The following is an 18,237-nucleotide window of genomic DNA, read 5'->3' on the forward strand; positions in this document are numbered from 1 at the left end:
GTCCATGTTGGATGTTAATGTATTTCTGTGCAGAGGAGTCCAAAAGTGGACATGGGACTCCAGCTGCAGTCTCACAACTCTCAAGCAGGTGGAAGAAACACCTGCTTTGACCTGCTGGCCACACTCCTGCTAGTACACCTCCTGCTTATCACTGCCCACATGATGAGACTCAATTAAGCAATGCGCTACAGATGTTTAAAATTACTTCAAACAAACATGCAAATAATCCTTGTTCCCTTATTCTCACACCAAAATCCAGAATTAGTGTCGTAACTCTCTGCAGTATAGATTTTCCTATTAACAACACATTGTACTCAAAGCTCAAGAGTTAGTACTTATATAGCCTCATTAAAATGCTATACAACTTCTCACAGACAGAAAGATTCTAGCTGTTAAATCCTGTGAACTTAAGCAATAATATAATAATATAAAATCTTGCACTTCATCACCGCCCTTACAGACAAAATTTTTGCAAAACTGCAGTGCTAAAGGAGCTGATAATATCATAGGTTTATATAATGCTTATTTTCCTTATTATAGTTTTTTTGCCAGCTTCTCAGACGTGCTCCAACAGGTGATGTATATTTTCCCTGTCAGCTCTCCTCCCTAACTAAATAATTTACTTTGTAATGTAATAAATGCCGGGCGTATGCTTCCCAGCATGGATGCTTGAATCTAACATTCCATCAGACAAGCTTTGATTATAGGGTTTTTTAAATTATGAATCTACAAGGCAAGCCTGGCACAATTCTGTCAAGAAACCAGTATACTGATGATCTTGAGGTAAAGGTAAAAAATACAGTCTAAAATACATATGAAACTGTATCTCCTTTATGTTCAACAGATCAGGATTTACTAGTTCTCATTTCAAGACAAAACTGAGGTTGGGTATTTCCAAATGTGTGTGTCTAAATATATTAGGACGTACATACGACATAAAAGCAGTGTTCACTATATGAAGCTACTATTAAGGTTGAAGAAATCTGAAAATAAAGAATCTTAGGTAAAGACTCTGCCTTCCCAACATTTCTGGATGTCAAACCCCTTCTCTGCAGATTCCTGTGTTTGAAAACACTGGCCCTGGGCTGTAGGACATACTATTTCAAACAAATAAACCTGCCTCTATCATCACTAGTAAATCCCTGACAAAAACAGGACAGGTTTTCTGTTTAAAAAGTGAAATTACTATAGCAAAATTTAATACTGTGGTATGGTAACAGTTTTCCAAAATTACCACCAAGAAATTTTTACACATTTGAACAGTCACTGTTCAAGAACTACCACAGAATAATACAAAGTCCAGTCTATGTATGCCACTTAAAAATTCTATTTAATGTATGTATTACACTTCACATGCAAAACCAGGTTTTACTCAATATTTAGCACTTCCTGTAACACACCAGGCTGATGGGTATCATTTTCTCAGCATGCGGAAACAGATCTGACATCTCTTCTAGCCTGGTGGGGCAATTGTTATGATTGTTCTTCATTAAAATCTAAATACATGTAGTAGCACCAATGGAAAGAAGAGAGACTTTGCCTTACCTTCTTTTACCTTTGGAAGAGCTATAGTTGTAAACTGAACCAGATTCTCTCAAATATGGACTTGGAGTAAAAGTTCCATATTCTCTCTACTATTTTTTAAATTATAGCAAGAAGATGAGTGCAGTCATATTTTTAAGGATATTTCTTGCATGTGAGCTATAAAAGCATCTGTAAGGCACTTGCTTTGAAGTGATGCCTATTACAAAAGCAAGGACTTTTTTGGCAGAAAATAATTAAGAATAGTTTCTTTCCCTTTTTATGAGGGAAGAAAGAAGGGATAAAATATTCACATTTATTTATAGTCATAATTTAAATTTTATCTGATTCTTCTTCCAGTTTGAAAGACTTCTGTTTCAAGCTAGACAAGTTTTCCTACACAGGTATTTCCAAAGAACTATGAAGTGTCATGAGTCCCCTTGTTCTCTCCTATTTTAAAAAATACAAATGAATCACTTTTGGACTCTTAATTTGAAATATGTGGAAAACTTTGTTGTTCAACCATCTTTTATGCTTACTTGCCTTTGTTGAGTACACCACCTCCATAAACACTGGTGAATATAAAAAGCACATGGCATAACGGGTAGTTTTCCAAAATAAGATCATGTAATACAGTAAAAATGACTGTACACATTGAACAAAAGGGGAGCACATACTCGGTCTTAAGTGTCAACTTCAGCAATGGAACCCTGTTCCTGAGCTTTGATGTACAAAATTTTGTACATCAGCAATGGAACCCTGTTCCTGAGCTTTGATGTACAAAATTTTATGTCAGATGAATGGAACATGTATTTATAGCCTGAAGTTCTAGGACTGGTTTTCATGTTAAATAAGAATACAACCACTATAAATGAGTGTTAGAACCAGAGCAAAGAGGATTATGAGTAGAGCAACATGATGCAGGTTTTTTTCTTAACCAGCATAATGTAACAAATGACTGATGGACAGTTGCATTGTCCTCTTTAGAAAGCCAAAGTTCTTCCAATATATAGCATACTGTCTTTCCTCCTGTTCTAATGCAGAAATTTTATGTAATTTGCAGTGTAGAACCAAGAATTAAGCCTGCATGACGTGTAGAGCACTGAATTTTGTGCACCAAATCAGTAAGACAAATCCACTGTCTTGACATCTCCATTCTTTTTAGTGTAGGGAGAATTTGGTATCCATGACAGCTTTTATCTGACAGTAGTGAGTCAGGAGCTGCTCAGGAAAGATCCATTAGCCAAGATGAAAACACAGAAATGGGTGCTTGTGGGCACTGGTCTTGGTATTGGTGTCTCCTTCCAGGACTATTCATGCATTTTGAAGCAGACAACTTGGGCAAAAATCAATAGAGGTATTTGGAGTTGCATCCAGGACTAGGATTCTTCTCCTGCCCCATCCAAAGGCAGGCTTTATCACAAAGGTATGACCAGATCCTTCTGCCCTTGTGAATTTTGCATTGCTAGCTTCATGGCTGCACATGAACTTCAGCAGAAGACCTGAAAACCTCTTGTCCAGTCTGGAGCTAAGACACCCTCTGGAAAAAATGGTTTTGAATTAAACCAAGGAGGACAACCACCTTCCCAATTGCTTTACATGGACTCTAACCCCTAGACTATTACACAATAATTAAACCTAGGTGGTCTAAATTTCAGATTTCACATAGTCCAGAAAACTGTGGACAGTATTGTTGAACTAAGACACCAGTGTTTCCCATGGCCTGAAATTCCCAAGACCATTTGTGGATCTGTGCCTAGATTTACAGACAGTCACTGGCAGGGAACAGGTTTTCAGAGTGGTGATTTGGCACCCAAAGCATTGTGACTGTGATAGCTACAGAGTCTGTTTTAAAGCAGCATTTAATTCTGGTGATTCACAGCCATGATGATTATAAACTTATTTTTCTAATCTCTCCCCCTGCTCTCCATTTCCCTCTAAAATTGACGAGTGTTATATCATGTTGTCTGTCACCTGTCAGAAACCACAAAATAATCTGAAAGCATGACCAGATCTGATATCATTACATCTCAAATATTCATTTTCTTTGTCTAGTTCGAAAATTATTTTGTGTACAAGAAACAATCTAACACTGAGGTAAACTTTATGAAGAAATAAAAACACTGTTTCAATGTATCACAAATGCTCCTTTAGAAAACTTGAACTGACTCATGGCAAGATATTTTGTGGTGACTAGTTCTTCACAAAGCTTTGGTTAATAGGTCCCATCTGGAACACGAGCAGCTCTGTGCTCTGCCTCCTGATGATGCAGTACATCAAACAAATCCCCCAGACACTCCCCACTGCAGGCTCAGTGTCTGTCTGGTGGTGGTCATGGAGCCAAAACTGTGAGAACCAACACTGTAAATCAGAATGAGCAGGAAAAGGGTATGAAAATACAAGAAGAATAACTAATAATGCCTGCTACTGCATAAGAGTCTTAGATTTCACAGCTTAATTCCTATTCTCGCATTTTAAGTGGATAATTTTCTCCATCCAGTACAGTTATAGATCTTCCCTTAAAGGCTTTTTCCTGTGGCAACTGCACACTGAGTCCCTGTCATCAGGCTGAGGTACAAGTTCCATTCCATCCCGTATTTCAGGTTTGCTGGCTTGGCGTTCGGCATATTTCTGAAATATGTAAACAACATTTAAGAATGCTATAAGCACCAACATATAATTCATGAAGCAGAATTTTCCTCCTCCCTTCCACTCAGAAGCCTACCTTTATCCAGGCTCCTTATGCCATTGTTCACAACCTCTGCACAAGGTGTCTTTGTAACACACCTACTAATGGGCCACGTTGCCTCTGAACACCACCTTTCATGTTTCTGCCTATTATTATGGTAACTTGAATATTGTCATCATTTGTGCCTAACCATTTTATGCAGATAATGCATAAAAACGTCATTGTTGTACACTGAACAGTTCCAACCTTTGTGTTAACCTGTGGCTGGTGAAGCTGTCATCTGCCTGCACAGCAGTACAGGAAAAAGATCTTTTCAGAGAGGAGAAAATGCTTTCACTAGAGATTTGCATTTTCTAAGGAAGAAATGACTACGGGGCCTGCTTCATTCCCTGCACTCTACTAGTCATACTTCTGGAACTTTTTTTTCATATATTCCTTGTTTTGCAGTAGAGTAGCTCACAATGTAAGTGTGAGAAGTATGAAGGGGAAAAGGAAGAAAACTGGATATACAGATTATCTCTTACAGAGATCTACTGGAAACCAAATATCAAGTGACAATGAAAATAATAGGGCTGACTGGGGATGGGGGCAGAAAACAAATTCCTGATTCTGTAAAATAACTATGATGTCAGGTAGCTTCTTTAATGAAGAAGCAGGGTTTTGCAAAGCTCTTCACAATGATCTCCTATGAATAACATGTACCATTGTCTACTACTGATCTAAGGACTGAATATGAAATTTGTAGCATCAGTAGCAGCTGGGGGGAGAGTAATAAAGTGATCTATTGTAGTCACCTGGAGCACTTTATAATAGTAGCAGTAAAACCGGTGAGGCTGAAGTAATTCTCTTGCCATTAGTTGTCCTTCTTTAGCAATTTTTCTTGCTTCCTCATCATTTTCCTGGAAAATTCAGATTAAACAAATGAATAACAGAGCAATCAGTGAGTTACTCAAAGCCTGACTAGCATTAGAAGTTTTATTAAATGGGCTATTCAAATCTGCAAAATTAACTGCAATTACTGGTGATTGCAAAGGCATTATTAAAATTGCAGGTTTGTTTAAAAATACTGGATTGCTTTTATTGTCACTACTGCTACCTTAGGACTATCAATAACAACTTTCATGACTAACTGTACAATTTTGGAAACTCTGTTGATTACTGTTCTACCATTTTGTCCAAGCCACAAGCCTCTTCATAATCAGTTCTATTATCTCCCAGACCTACTTAATTTTACAGAGGACAAAACCACAGCTCTTGTCCTGTCCAATGCAATGGAATTCAATGTCTTCTTTTTAAAAATAACTGCATGAATTCATGTACTTATTCTCAAGCTTTTTAGGTTTATGTTGCAAAGCTTTTAGTACTGTCCTCTGATTCCTTAGGTAGAACTACAGTACTCTCAGAAAAGAAACTCTTCCCGTGTTTTTTTTAACCTTAACAGCACCTTGACTTAAAGCACAAATGGTGTTTTCAATCACAGAACTGTATCTGTTTGCTTACAGGATCCCAGCCTCTCTCTCTGAGTATGTTACAGAGAGCAGCAATTTTTTGTACACTCAAACAGAACATGCAGTAACTTCTGCTCTAGTCAGGGGCTAAGAAAGCTATAGCATTAATTAAAGTAGTATCTAGGAATCTGGTTGTTTCTTTCACAATTACCTTAGTCAGTATACTAAGGCTCTGACTCATGAACTATTCTGCCCATACGTAAAATGAACACTTAAGTATTGCCCTAAATAGAGATGGTTACTTCAAATAAGGTCACCCCATTTTATACTAACAACAAAATGTACTTCATTTATTCCAGGATTTCAACAGAGTTCGTGCAAAATATATATGTGTAAATACAAAAGAAGACACTATTCAGATAAATTGTTTACATGTTTGTTCATTACTTTGAACTTGAATCAATAATGGAGCTTACCTTAGCCCATTTTATTTTCTCTAGCAAGTCCTCTAAGTTTCTCTTAACTGGAACATAATGTTTCCAAGGTTTTAATCCGATATAGAAGTGTTCATAGTACTGGGAATCTTGCTTCAATACAAGGCTGTCACCCAGCAAGAGGTATGGAAACCTGTAAGCTGCTACAGTGCCATCTATATTCACTTGGTATTTGTACTACAGTGTGAAGAGAGAGGAAAACAAAGGTGAAATGCTTTGTATCAGAATGGGAACAACGACTGTATAAAATATTATTTTAACAGGCAAGAAATAATCATGTTTATTCATTTTCATCTTCAAACTCGTTTTAGCATTAAGCACATGTAGTTTCACGGTCTTCTGGATAACATAATGGAAAAAAGATTTGTTTTCAACATGAGGCTGACAGTCAAGAACCTTTGTGTCACATGAACTGCCTGATGACCGTCCTATTGAAGTGTCCTGGGAGAGAGCAAGGACTACAGCAGGGAAGGAAAGAAAACTAATCTATACTTCAAACAGAGTAAATTTATTCTGACTTAACATTATTATATAGAATAACCTGAAAAGTATTATTATATAAAATAAGCTGAAACATTATACTAGAAATAACCATGAATGTACTGCTTTGGCAGATATTCTTGGCTGTTACAGCATTTCTGAAATATTGATCTTCAGAATAGAATTTCAATTGCTATATATTATAATGGCTTTATACAGGACTCTGTCCCCTTTATTTTTTATATCTCTCTTGCAGTAGAATTTTTATTTTAAAATACAACAAAAACACTCATCTATTTTTCTGATTTGTTACTACAAAGATTCTTTCTGACACCCATAGTGTACTTGAAATGGCTGTAGGTTGTGTCCATTGTTTTCATATTTCCCCAAATCAAAGAAACCCAGATGGTGAGAAATCCAATTTCTCAGTCTATTATAACATAAAAATAAGCCAAGATGTCTCTCTAAATGTCTTTCTTGGCTTTCTCTACAAGTGTGTCACACTAGGACATTGATTACAGGTGGCTTATCTACTCTGCATGGACTTGTGCACCCCCAGCAGCATAATTGTTTTGTTTACTGAAAAGAATTAACAAAAGTAAGCTTTGTCTTTTCAGTTGGTAGAATTTGACAGCAAAATTAATCTGAAACCATAATTTGATTGCTACCTTAAAGAAGTCAAAGAAGCCCATCAGCTGAGCCTTCCCCAGCTCTTTTTCTTTTTCTCTGAAGAAGAAATATCCAGTTATTCCAGCATCTAGTAGTTCTGGATTTTCCTTGGATAACTTGACAAGATGGAGACGTTCTTCTCTGCTGTCTCGACCTCTAAATAAAGCCCGCTCAGTTTTGTTTTCCCAGAAGGGGCCTATGAGCAGTGAGTGATAAGGCAAAAGCAAACAGCAGTGAAATGTGCAGGATCTGTTCAAGGCAAATAAGGAACTTGGTCTGACAGTGGCATTACACTTGGAGACATGGTAGGATAGGCAAGGTTTCCCATAACTCCTTATTAATCACAGTGTTAAACTCTCAATTCTGGTTCGAATTTTGGGATGAAAAACTCATACATGGAAAATCGGAAAATTGCTTTTCCTCTCAACAATTTTGAATTTCAATAACTTCAACTATCTTGAAAGCTACCTAAGGGATTATAATAAAATACGTAAGAAAATACTAATAATTAAAGCAATTCTCCATCCATAAAGCCTGCCACAATAACCTAATTTCTTTAGTAAAATCCACCTCTGTTACCCAGCAATTTAGTTAGGCCCTTGAAGAACCACTTAATGATGCCTTCAAAAAGAAATTAAATGGCTATGTTGTGTCCTCTAAATACTTAGCAAGAGTCTGAAAGACTTAATCTCTGCTTACTGCATTAACTACGCCCTTCCTCACCTTTCTGCTGAAAATTTCCCTGAAGGACCTCCTAAATGGAGTAATCTCTTACTGTCTCTGAATTGGAAAAGCAGTACTAGATCAGTAAACACACAATGCCTCTCACTGACCATTTAATTGAAATATTAATTTAAAAACTAATAAAGAAAAGAGGAACCGAGAACTAATTAAATAAAAAGAAATTACTTTCCACTCCAGTTTTACTCCTTAGGTATTGCTTATGCCATTTGTATGATCCCTAAGTATTCTTTAATTTCCTGACAGGGAGGAAGACACCTGTCAGTAAAGCTGACTCCTCTTTCAAAGCCAGAAAAGCAATTCAAGAGATCTCACGCTGAGGTATTTTTTTCATATACACAATGTTTTCTCATTTGAAAGAGGCTGAAGCACAGTATCAGCACAGTATCAGCTTACGTCTTTCAGGATTCAAATTAATTTTTTGTACACAGAACATTGGACTACAACACAGTCAGAAAAAGGGCGACACTTTGATTAGAATAAATATATTTGAGCCCTTTACTGAGGAGAAAGGCCTTTTAATTACATTTGGTTTTACTTTGCCAGGTCACAGTAGACATCTTCTGGACATCTTTAACATAAAATTCATGTTTATTGCAAACAGCACTTCTTAAATTTTGGTTCTAAATGATACATCTGCTTAGTGGCAGTGTTGAGAAATGTTTGCAATCTGTAAAGACTAAGCTGCTTGTATTCAGAGATGTCCCAGGGCACTTTTAACTGAAGACTTCAACACATTATTTGAATGCAACTTGCTTCTTCAAAATCACAAAATTCTTTTTAAATCCATACTCTCTAATTCACCTGTATTTCCTTGAATGGAAAGGAGATCATTGGTGACTCCACGCAGGGTTTCCAGAGTTGAGTGGGTTACATCATACGTCGGCAGGACGATATCTCTGGAATCCAGAGAGCCACACCAGGAGATGACAGGTAAGGGCCCAGGTGTATCATTAGCTTTCCGATGCTCAACCGGCCAGTCTCCAACATTGAGATAAAACTCCACATCAGGAAGACGAACCTAAACGTGTACCCAAGACAGGATAATAACACAGAGAAGCTGTCTGTCACTCTTACATCTATTCCTCAGTTCTCTCATGTCACGCAGACTCAGCGCACCTACTAGATAGTTCATAGATTTAGCTCTGCTCAGTGCATGAATTCCAAGCTTCTGCCCGGCAAACAAGATTGGAAGGAACACCCAGAGGCCACAAAACACTCCCAGCTGGGCCTTAGCCCTTGGAGCTTTCCAAGGATTTTCATTACTGTCAGGACCAGCCCCCACACATTACTCCTAACACCCAGTGTTGTCTTGATGGAATGTCAAATCTTTCTTCAGGAATCATACATGTGAAGATACAACAGTTGCAGTACTGCCATATTAAATTATGTTTAGCCTGGACAAGAGACAACTGAGAGGGGATCTTGTCAATGCTCATAAATATCTTAAGGGCAGTTGTCAAGAGCATGGGGCCAGAGTCTTTCCAATGGTGCTCAGCAACAGGACAAGGGGAGACAGGCATATACTTAAACACAGGAAGTGTCATCTGAGTATGAGGGAAAACTTCCTTACTGTGAGGATGATGGGGCCATGGAACAGACTGCCCAGACAGGCTGTGGATATTCAAAACCCACCCCAGAGGTGATCCTGTGCAACCAGTTCTGGGTGAACCTGCTTTGGCAGGGGAGTTGGACAAGATGTTTTCCAGAGCTCCCTTCCCACTCCAACCACTCTGTGGTTCTATGATAGTCTGCCATGATCCAAACCGATACCTTCCTGGCCAGTGACAGGAGCATTTCATCGGAGAACATTTTGAAGTCTGTGTACTTCCCCAAGGAGCGCCGGTAGATGTGATTATCCCGAATGGTGTAATGAACAATAGCACCTCGTGCTTGGCTGAACTTTGCTGGCATTTCCTTAAGCATTCGCTGCAGGTCAATGGTGGGAAACGAAATGAAGTCTTCTGTAATCTGAGGCTCTTGGGATGGACAGGACATCATGTCCTGCCAGACCTCAGGGTCTTCTTCAGGACAGTCACAGTATTCATGATAAACTGGTTCTGTGGAAAACAAAGCACCCAGAGCCTGTATTTGTGATTCTACAGCACACACAATTTATACATTACAGTGGCTTGGCATTTTTATACCATGTTTTCTAAAGTTTTCCTGGGCAATCATCCTTCCTATAATTTCTGGAATTCTGCAGTATAACTGAGAAAACAGCAACATTCTTCTCTTTTCAGAAATACAAGACTTTGTATTACCTGGGTGAAATTATTCTGCTAAATGAAGCTCCATTTCTGTGAACCTGCCAAGCACATGGAGATTCAGAACTGTTTGAGCTGTCCACAGCTACCACAGCCCAGGTATTGCAGTTTCAAATACATCCTAATTCAGAACTTTGACACGTTATATCAAAAAATACCCTTACCTTTCAAAATATAAGGTGACTGAGCCACATGCTGATCACCATAAAATATCTCAATTTTTAAGCCTTTTGTGACACTTCCATACATTCGATACCGCATAAGGAATGTACCATCATTTCTATCCAAAGGCCGAGGGGTGTAAATTCTGGTTACTTCTTTTGGAGAAAGTGCTTTAATTACCACTTTGAACTGTGTTCTTCCTGGCAAGAGGAAAATAAAACCAGACAAAACCACTTTAAGCTATTAGAATTACATCTAGTAAATAAAGGTAATGAGAAAACTCCACTGAATTAAGACCATTAAATTTAATTTATTTTTCACTACAATTTTTTAATTATACCAAGTTGGTAAAAACTAGTTTCCAGTGATGAAATATCATCCTACCAAATATTCTTAGTCATTGCACACCTCTAAATGGAAAACCTACAGGTGTAGATAAAAGGTTAAATATTTGATTACAAGACAGAAGGAAAGGCTAACAGTATTTTGAAGGTAAGATTAAGTTTTATTCTAAGCTTTCAAGTTAGTGCTCTGAGGAACAATAACTTCCTCTAGAGTAAGAAAGACAGGAAACCAAGTAAAAGTAACAGGAGAAAAGAATACTTGCCAGCTTGTGGAAAGGCAGTTGCAGCATGCAGGAGTCACATACAAATTGTTCAGCTTTGGGCTGCTGCTGACTGTCTTGCACATTTAAAGTCCCAGCTACTGAAAAGCAGGGATAAGAGAATGATAGTAGAGATGCTCCCTGGACATCTGTCTGACCTGTGCTTAAAGACCACCAGCATTTCATCATTAATGCACCAAGACATGGAATAATTTATGGACAATATGAGTATGCATTAACATAAATCTGTTATAGTCCTTAGTTCTACCACAAGTGGTCATTGTCAACCTTATTAATAAAAAAAAAAGGAGTAGGACAGTCTAAGCATTGTGAACCAAACAAATACAAATGAGTGCTACCAACAAGTAGTATACAGAAATAAGTGAAACTGAAAAATCCAGATAAAATCAAGATTTTACTAAAATCTGAATATGTCCCAAAAGCACTAAATGGCTGAGATGTCAAAGGTAACTCTATACTTTGCATCCACAGATAAATTCACTCATGTGGTAAGTACCAGTCTTTTAATGATTAATCATGTCTTCCTTAGATCACTGGGTCTTGAAATTGGATTCAATTCAAATACTGTGCAAAAATATTCAGATTAAATTACTCTCCTGAAAGAATGAACATTTCTGCCTCTAAAGGTCACTGCAAGTCACAACCACCATTTTAAACTAGCTTCAAAGTAGCTGACTTTAACCAAGTACCCTGCCCCTAGGATTATCACCTAGTATTATTTGGATGAAGAAGTATTCACATCCAGAGTATCTCATGAAGTTCACAAAGAAAACTGTTTCCTGCTGGTATCACGTCATTGTCTCCTTGTATCCATTCTATATTAAACAGCATTTTTACTGGGTATAGTGATTTCCACTGAAGAAAAGTTTTCAGCTGTCATAAAAATGAGTGAATATTGTGAAATCAGAAGTCAAACATTACTGAAGTTTATATCCTTGTCCTCACCTACAGGAAGTAACTAAGTGGGTCTTTTCCCCTGCTACTTATATGTGTCCTGCTCTAGACATGATGAGTCCTTGATCTACCCAAAGGATATGTTAGGTTTAGTTGGTGGCACTTTAGACATAGGAATCATTTGATAAGGGAAGTGACTGACAACAAAGCTCTCTGGGAAAAAGCTATCTCCACTGAAAGTGAAGAGGAAGCAAAAGAGACTGAGTATCTCGTGTTAGTACAAATAATTCACTGGAGGAAACAGACTTCTTCTTTCTAATTTACAACATTCATTGTGTAATGGGGCCAAGGCCTCTACTGTATACTTAATCATAACTGCTTTTTGCTGATTTTTATTTTTTATTTGGAAGAAGTTACCATGGTACTTTCACTCATGTTTTCTTGTTTCTCTCTATCCAAAGAAATTACAAAAGAAAAATGTGTCCTTGTTGAATCAGCACCGCTAGTACTTCTCTGTTACCCTGAAAACATGTCCGGGACAGCATTTTAAGTACAAAATAATTTCCCAGTACTGAAGAGAGACTAAAATATAGACACAGACAAAATGGGATACTTTAAGAAATCCAGATAATCCACGTGCTTTACGCATTTTTTCCCCCTGTGCAGCTTGCAAAAGAGGTTCACCACACATGGGGGAACAAGTGACAAAATGGAGGGAAAGGGAAAAAGTAACAAGATACTGAATTTAGGCAAACTGCTAGACAAGAACAAAAAAAAACTAGTCACCCTATTTCTGACATGTATGCTGAAGAGAAATTAAATTTCTGAAGATTTTTTTGATTCAACTGTTTTACTGGAATTGTTGCTGGTTACTTTCACAGATGAAAATCACAAAAACGATGGACTCACTACAGAGACACAGAAATTATTAGCCTATACTTTCAGAGTCGGATGCAAGAGCATATATCCAGTAACAGATACAGGTCTTGTGTGTGACCATCACAAAAGCCCAGGGATCATGGTAACCAAAGACCCAAAGAGAGGTCCTGCAGTGCCCAGGTATGGAGGTGAGTGAACTGAGATGTTCAACTCTGTTTGGCAGCACTGTAATGAGAGCTGGAAGAAGCATGCCCTGCTCTTTGAAAGCATCCAGCACCTGCAAGAATACCTGGGAAGCCTTGATAAATATTTGTTAGCAGAGTGTGTAGATCATCTGAACAACAGTTAACAGCTGATTTTATTATGGTCAATACAATATAAAGACATGGTTGGCAGTTGTTAAACCTAGGATAAAACCTAGCAGAAAAGAAGGATAAAGCTTATCCAAGTAGACGAAGTTAAATATCTATGCAGTTTACACTAAAATAAAGTTCTGTATTTTCAGTAGGGATTTTCTTAATCTTGGAAATAATTTTTCCAGGGAAAGAATGAATTCTGCATAATTCGACATCTTCCTACAAAGGCAGGTCAAACAGTTACAGCCTCTGGATTGAAATTCCATGTAATGTGCAATGGTGCATATCAATTCTGGTGAACAGACTAGATATTTAAAAAACAAATCTGGATTTAAAATCTACTAATTATGCTATACAAGTTTTATAATGGATCCCCATGAGTCCTTACCCACTTGACTGAAATTCTAATGTACACAAAAAATAATTTAATAGATTCGGACAAATTTCACAAATGTGATGCCTTAACCATAGCTCTGCTACTCTGATTACAGCGTTCCTGTTTTGCAGTGGGGGTGATAATGTGAACTTTTTGCTATCTCAACAGGTATATTTTGAGATGTATTTAGTTTATATTGGAGAGTGGCACCTAAATAAATATTGTTAATTGTAATTCTTAATGACATTTTACAGATTTGAACATTTTAAATCATTTGAGAACAGAAGTTTATAGCCAGGGTCTCTATGAATCCTTTAAACAGTGCTCATACACTGGAATATAATGAACTCTACTACTTATTTTTTTAAGGATTCTAGGCACTCTCCTAAACAATTCCTGGCATTGGACAGCAGCTAGCACAGGCTGAGGCAACAGCTCTTCCCTGCTGGCAGCACGCATGCTCTGTCTTTGACTGGAGGCCACAGCAGGTCATGGGATGCATGGAGACCACTCCATGCCAGATGGCACTGGGACTTGGAAACTTTCCTGGGACACTGAATTTATTAACATCAATACAAACACACACGAACACACTGCAATCAAAACTAGGTACTCAGTACCCATGTCCTCCCAGTTTATCTTGGAGGACGTACACTAGCATGAGAATCCAACTGATCTTCACACCTTTTCACCTTCAGCAACCTGTTGTTTGAACCCATGGCTCTCCCTGCACAGCTGCTACCAGCCTCCACCGCACAGGCAGTGAGCATGCAGTCACATTCTGGCCTGCAACTACAAAACTGTGCTGACATCCAGCACCAAGCCGCAATAGAAGATGGAGAAAGCCCAGACCTGAAATATCTGAAGTATCCATGCTCCTGTCAGACTGAAGACATACCCTGTATGATATACAGCTACTCCTTAATTTTGCAAGCAGCAGCTTTCTAACTAAAAAGACATGAAGAGGCTGTGCATACTTGGTAGCTGCCCTCTCAGTACCATCTCTGTGATCAGTAAACAATACACAGCAAATTTAGTAGATTCTACCCTATGTAAATTAGAAACACACGATTTCCTCTGGGGCTACCTCAGGATTATCTTCATTATGGAATCTGTGACACAAAAGTAACTTTTATTCCAAATTTAAACTGTTAATATAGAGTGTGTGGAGTTAACTTGCAGCAGCAAACAGCTGACTTGCATCATACTACTGGCCTGCAAGAACAAACCCAATTCCCACCCTTAGGAGAAGTGTCATGGGATGGTTTGTGCTTGTGCTGAGTAAACAACAAATGAAAATTACTCCTTAACGGAGCAGCAGCAGTAGGATAACAGAGCCCAGAGGGCTCTGCTGAGACAGAAATTTTAAGCAACTGGTGTGAGTGCGGCATTAAAAATAATTACGTTACCACTTCCCAGCTGTGTACTGGGATTTTACGTCCACTAGCTCCAGGAACACTGGTTCTTTCTGAGCTTACGGTTCTTTGCTGTAAATTCCATACTGTTTAGAGCAGAGGAGGTACTGGGCAGCGCCAGAAGAAAGGAGGCTCTGACCATGTGTTTCGCTTGCCATCCCGCGTGTCCCGGGCGCTGCGGGACAAGACGCAGGGGACAGCCTGGGAGCAGCGATGGCACAGCCACCGCACGGAACGGGGAAAGGAAGGAAGGAAGGATGGAGGAAGGGAAGATGGGAAGGGCTGGTCACCACCAGCCAGGTTCTGCGTCAAAACCGCGGCCCGGGGTAGGGTCTGCATTCCGCGCCGCCGCCCCGCGGAGCACACTATGGGTACCTGGCGGGGAGCGGGAGAAGTTCCGTCCGGCCGCGCTGACCGCCTGGATGTAGAAGTACCGCACGGGCACGGTGATGCCCGCGTCCAGCCCGGGGCCCCACGCCAGGCTCCGCTCGGCGCTCACGGGCTCCGCCGGCTCCGCCTGCAGCAGCAGCGGCCCCGCGGCGCCCAGCAGCAGCAGCAGCAGCACCACCGGCAGCAGCCCGCGGCTCCCCATCGCCCCGCCGGCCCCCATGGCCCCCCGGCCCCACCGCGCCGCTCGGAGCGGCTCCGGGGCCTCCTCGGGCCCTGCGCCCCCCGCCCGCTCCCCGCCCCGCGGGGCGGCCCGACGGCGCCGCGGCCGGGCAGCGCCTCAGGGAGGCGAGGAGAGGGCCGGGCTTTCCCTGGACGGCTGAATCCGTCGGCGCCTTTCCTGGTTCTCCTCCTCCTCCGGGCTGTGCCGCGATGTCCGCAGGGAAGTGGCGGGGTGAGAGCCCAGCCCAGCGCAGCCCAGCCCGTGTGCGCCGGGCCGTGCCGTGCCGTGCCGTGCCGGCGGCGGCAGCGCGCCCTGCCCGCGGGCTCGGGACGGGAGCACTGCCGTGCACTGCCCCGGGGCAGCGGGAAATGCAGCACAGCGCTCTGAGAGCGGGCTGCGGTTGCCTGTCCCGAGAGGTTTTTCTCCCCTGACTGTGGGCGCTTTGCGGGACGCGCTGAGGAGCAGATGATCGGGGGGTGTGTCGCCCTGTCTCAAAGAACACGTTTCCTGTGGTTAAGGATACAACTCAGCCAGCAGCTGAACAGCTGGCCTGGGATTTAGAGAGGAAAAAATCGTCTTTCTCTATAGCTTATTGTTACTGCCTTGTGTCAGCTGATGTACAGAGATTCTATAAAAGGGGAAAAAAAGCCCCAAAACCTGATATAATTTTAAATTCCTCACTGTTTTTAAAATTTCCCATAGCAGTTGCTTTTAAAGTGAAGGACAGAGCAAGGACCCTATTAGGACTCACTGACAGGTGGTTCCCTATCACTGGGCTTAGCTCCCTGTCCCAGAGAGGAGGCTCAGACACACACCCATGCCCAGGTGCTCCTGAGGTCTGTGGGTGAGATGCTGCTGGTGGCTCTCATCAGTGCTGTGATGCTTGGTGAGGGAGAAAAAAAAGATCTCAGTATCATACTCTAGAAAATATAACAACAAAATAATTTCATGGATTTAAAATGTGGGTTACAAGTAAAGAGGGTAAAACTCCAATGCTTTGTCTCCTAAGGTTGTTTTATCATTATTACCATTTGCTGCTACTAGAAAGTATTTCAAGGTATGAGTAGATGGGAGGGCTTACAAGGCTGTAGGAGAATTAAATCTAGCTTTTGGGCAAGCCTGGATTTTCACATGAAAAGCAATGAGAGCATAAATGGATTCTGCCTGGTTCTGAATAACATGAACATCAAGTCTCTATGCATACAAACAATGAAAAACAGGTTCCTTGAAGGAGGAATTATCAAGTCTGGTTTCCTCCTTGCTTTTGTCTTTAGTCTCTTCAATTCCCTCACTTCAGATAGCCACAGATCTCCACTGACAGTATCATGTTTGATGCTCCCAAGAGGTGAGAAAAAACTTGTGTAGTGTTGCAGGATGCAGGGCTGAGGTCAGGCAGGGACATCAATCTGCAGATCAGGATCAGTCCCTGTGAGGGGAACCAGGGTCAGACACTGCTCTGGGATAGCTGCCTGTCCTGCAGTTGTCAGCCTGCAGAGAGGGCCACACTAGGGAGGGCAGAGGAGAGATGGAGACCAATGACCTATGCCATCAGTGGGGCAGGGACTGGTGGCCCCAGGCTGGGCTGAAATGGTGTCCATGGGCAGGGAGAGTCAGGGGGATCAGGGCCTGATGGTGCTCTTACACCCCTTTCCCTGGGAAGTAGCCACCCCACCCCAGGTATGGGCTGGGACCAGCTGTTGGGAGCAGCTCTGAGGGAACGGCTCTGGGGGTCCTGGTGGGCATGGAGGGACATGGGCCATCAATGGCAGTAACAGTGGCCAACAGCAGTCTGGGCTGAAGGAACAAGGGCAGAGGCAGAGGGGAGTCATTATCCACCTCCTCTCAGTACTTGTTAGACCTCATCTAGATCCTGCATCCAGCCTTGTGCTCCCCAGTACAAGACATCAATAAACTGGATCAAATCCAGGGGAAGCCACTGAGATGGCAGAGCTGGAGCACCGGCCCTGTGAGGAGAAACTGGGGCAGCTGGACTTGTTAAGCCTGTTAAGATCCCTTCAATGAGGGGGTGGACCTCACAGAAGCCCCCAGGAAGATCATGAGATGGTGTAGGGCAGAAGGATGAAAGACAACTGGCATGAGTTGAAAGAAGAGATGGTCACCCTGTAACATCTCTGTGTTATAAGCTGAGGCATAGGTTGCCCAGAGAGACTGTCCAGTCTCCATCTTCAGAGATTTTCAAGCCTCAAATGGATGAAGCCTCAAAAAGCCAGCCCTGACCTTGAAGCCAATCTGCTGTGAGCAGGAGGCTGGACCATACACCTTCTGAAGTCACACCCACCCTGACTTATCATTTGATGAAACCATGACATTTCTGTCCCTTCTTTCAAATGTCATAAAGATGGTAGAATGCTCAAAGATCACCTGGGTACATGCATGACTTACTGGGTGGACAGAGGTCTAGACAGAAAAATCACCTTAGTTCCTAAACCATGTTTTCCTCCTGAAGCCAGGCTGAAGGACTGCTCAGGTACCACAGATACTGGCTGTAGTAATTAAGGCTGCAAGACTGTGATTAATCTCGCACTATTACACTGCACGTGGCAGCCAGGTTTCACTCAGGCCTAATTGCCACTGAAGGGATCTTCACGTG

General features: G+C 41.2%; 1 protein-coding gene across 2 annotated transcripts; it reads right to left on the minus strand.

Moving 5' to 3' along the window:
* Window positions 1-1,311: 1,311 nt before the first annotated feature.
* On the minus strand, window positions 1,312-15,859 carry POGLUT3 (protein O-glucosyltransferase 3). Of its 2 annotated transcripts, none has more exons than XM_030270428.4 (8): window positions 15,392-15,859; window positions 10,474-10,671; window positions 9,816-10,102; window positions 8,847-9,063; window positions 7,301-7,497; window positions 6,135-6,329; window positions 5,005-5,109; window positions 1,312-4,152 (listed from the first exon to the last, which is right to left on the minus strand). In XM_030270428.4, exons 1-8 carry the CDS (start codon window positions 15,624-15,626, stop codon window positions 4,027-4,029), a joined length of 1,560 nt encoding a protein of 519 aa, XP_030126288.4. In that variant the 5' UTR covers window positions 15,627-15,859; the 3' UTR covers window positions 1,312-4,026. The 2 variants fall into 2 exon arrangements, with proteins under 2 accessions (XP_030126288.4, XP_032603710.2); XM_032747819.3 differs by lacking the exon at window positions 15,392-15,859 and adding an exon at window positions 11,079-11,171.
* Window positions 15,860-18,237: the final 2,378 nt, after the last annotated feature.

Source organism: Taeniopygia guttata, chromosome 1 (genome assembly GCF_048771995.1).
Source record: "Taeniopygia guttata chromosome 1, bTaeGut7.mat, whole genome shotgun sequence".
Classification (NCBI taxonomy): Eukaryota; Metazoa; Chordata; class Aves; order Passeriformes; family Estrildidae; genus Taeniopygia; species Taeniopygia guttata.

Excerpts from the sequence above, each read along its gene's own strand:
- POGLUT3 (XM_030270428.4), bottom strand. The coding sequence starts at position 15,626 with ATGGGGGCCGGCGGGGCGATGGGGAGCCGCGGGCTGCTGCCGGTGGTG. Across the intron at positions 10,103-10,473 it reads GTCACCTTATATTTTGAAAG|AACCAGTTTATCATGAATAC; the intron begins GTAAGGGTATTT and ends TGTTTTCCACAG. Across the intron at positions 4,153-5,004 it reads ACTATTATAAAGTGCTCCAG|AAATATGCCGAACGCCAAGC; the intron begins GTGACTACAATA and ends TACATATTTCAG.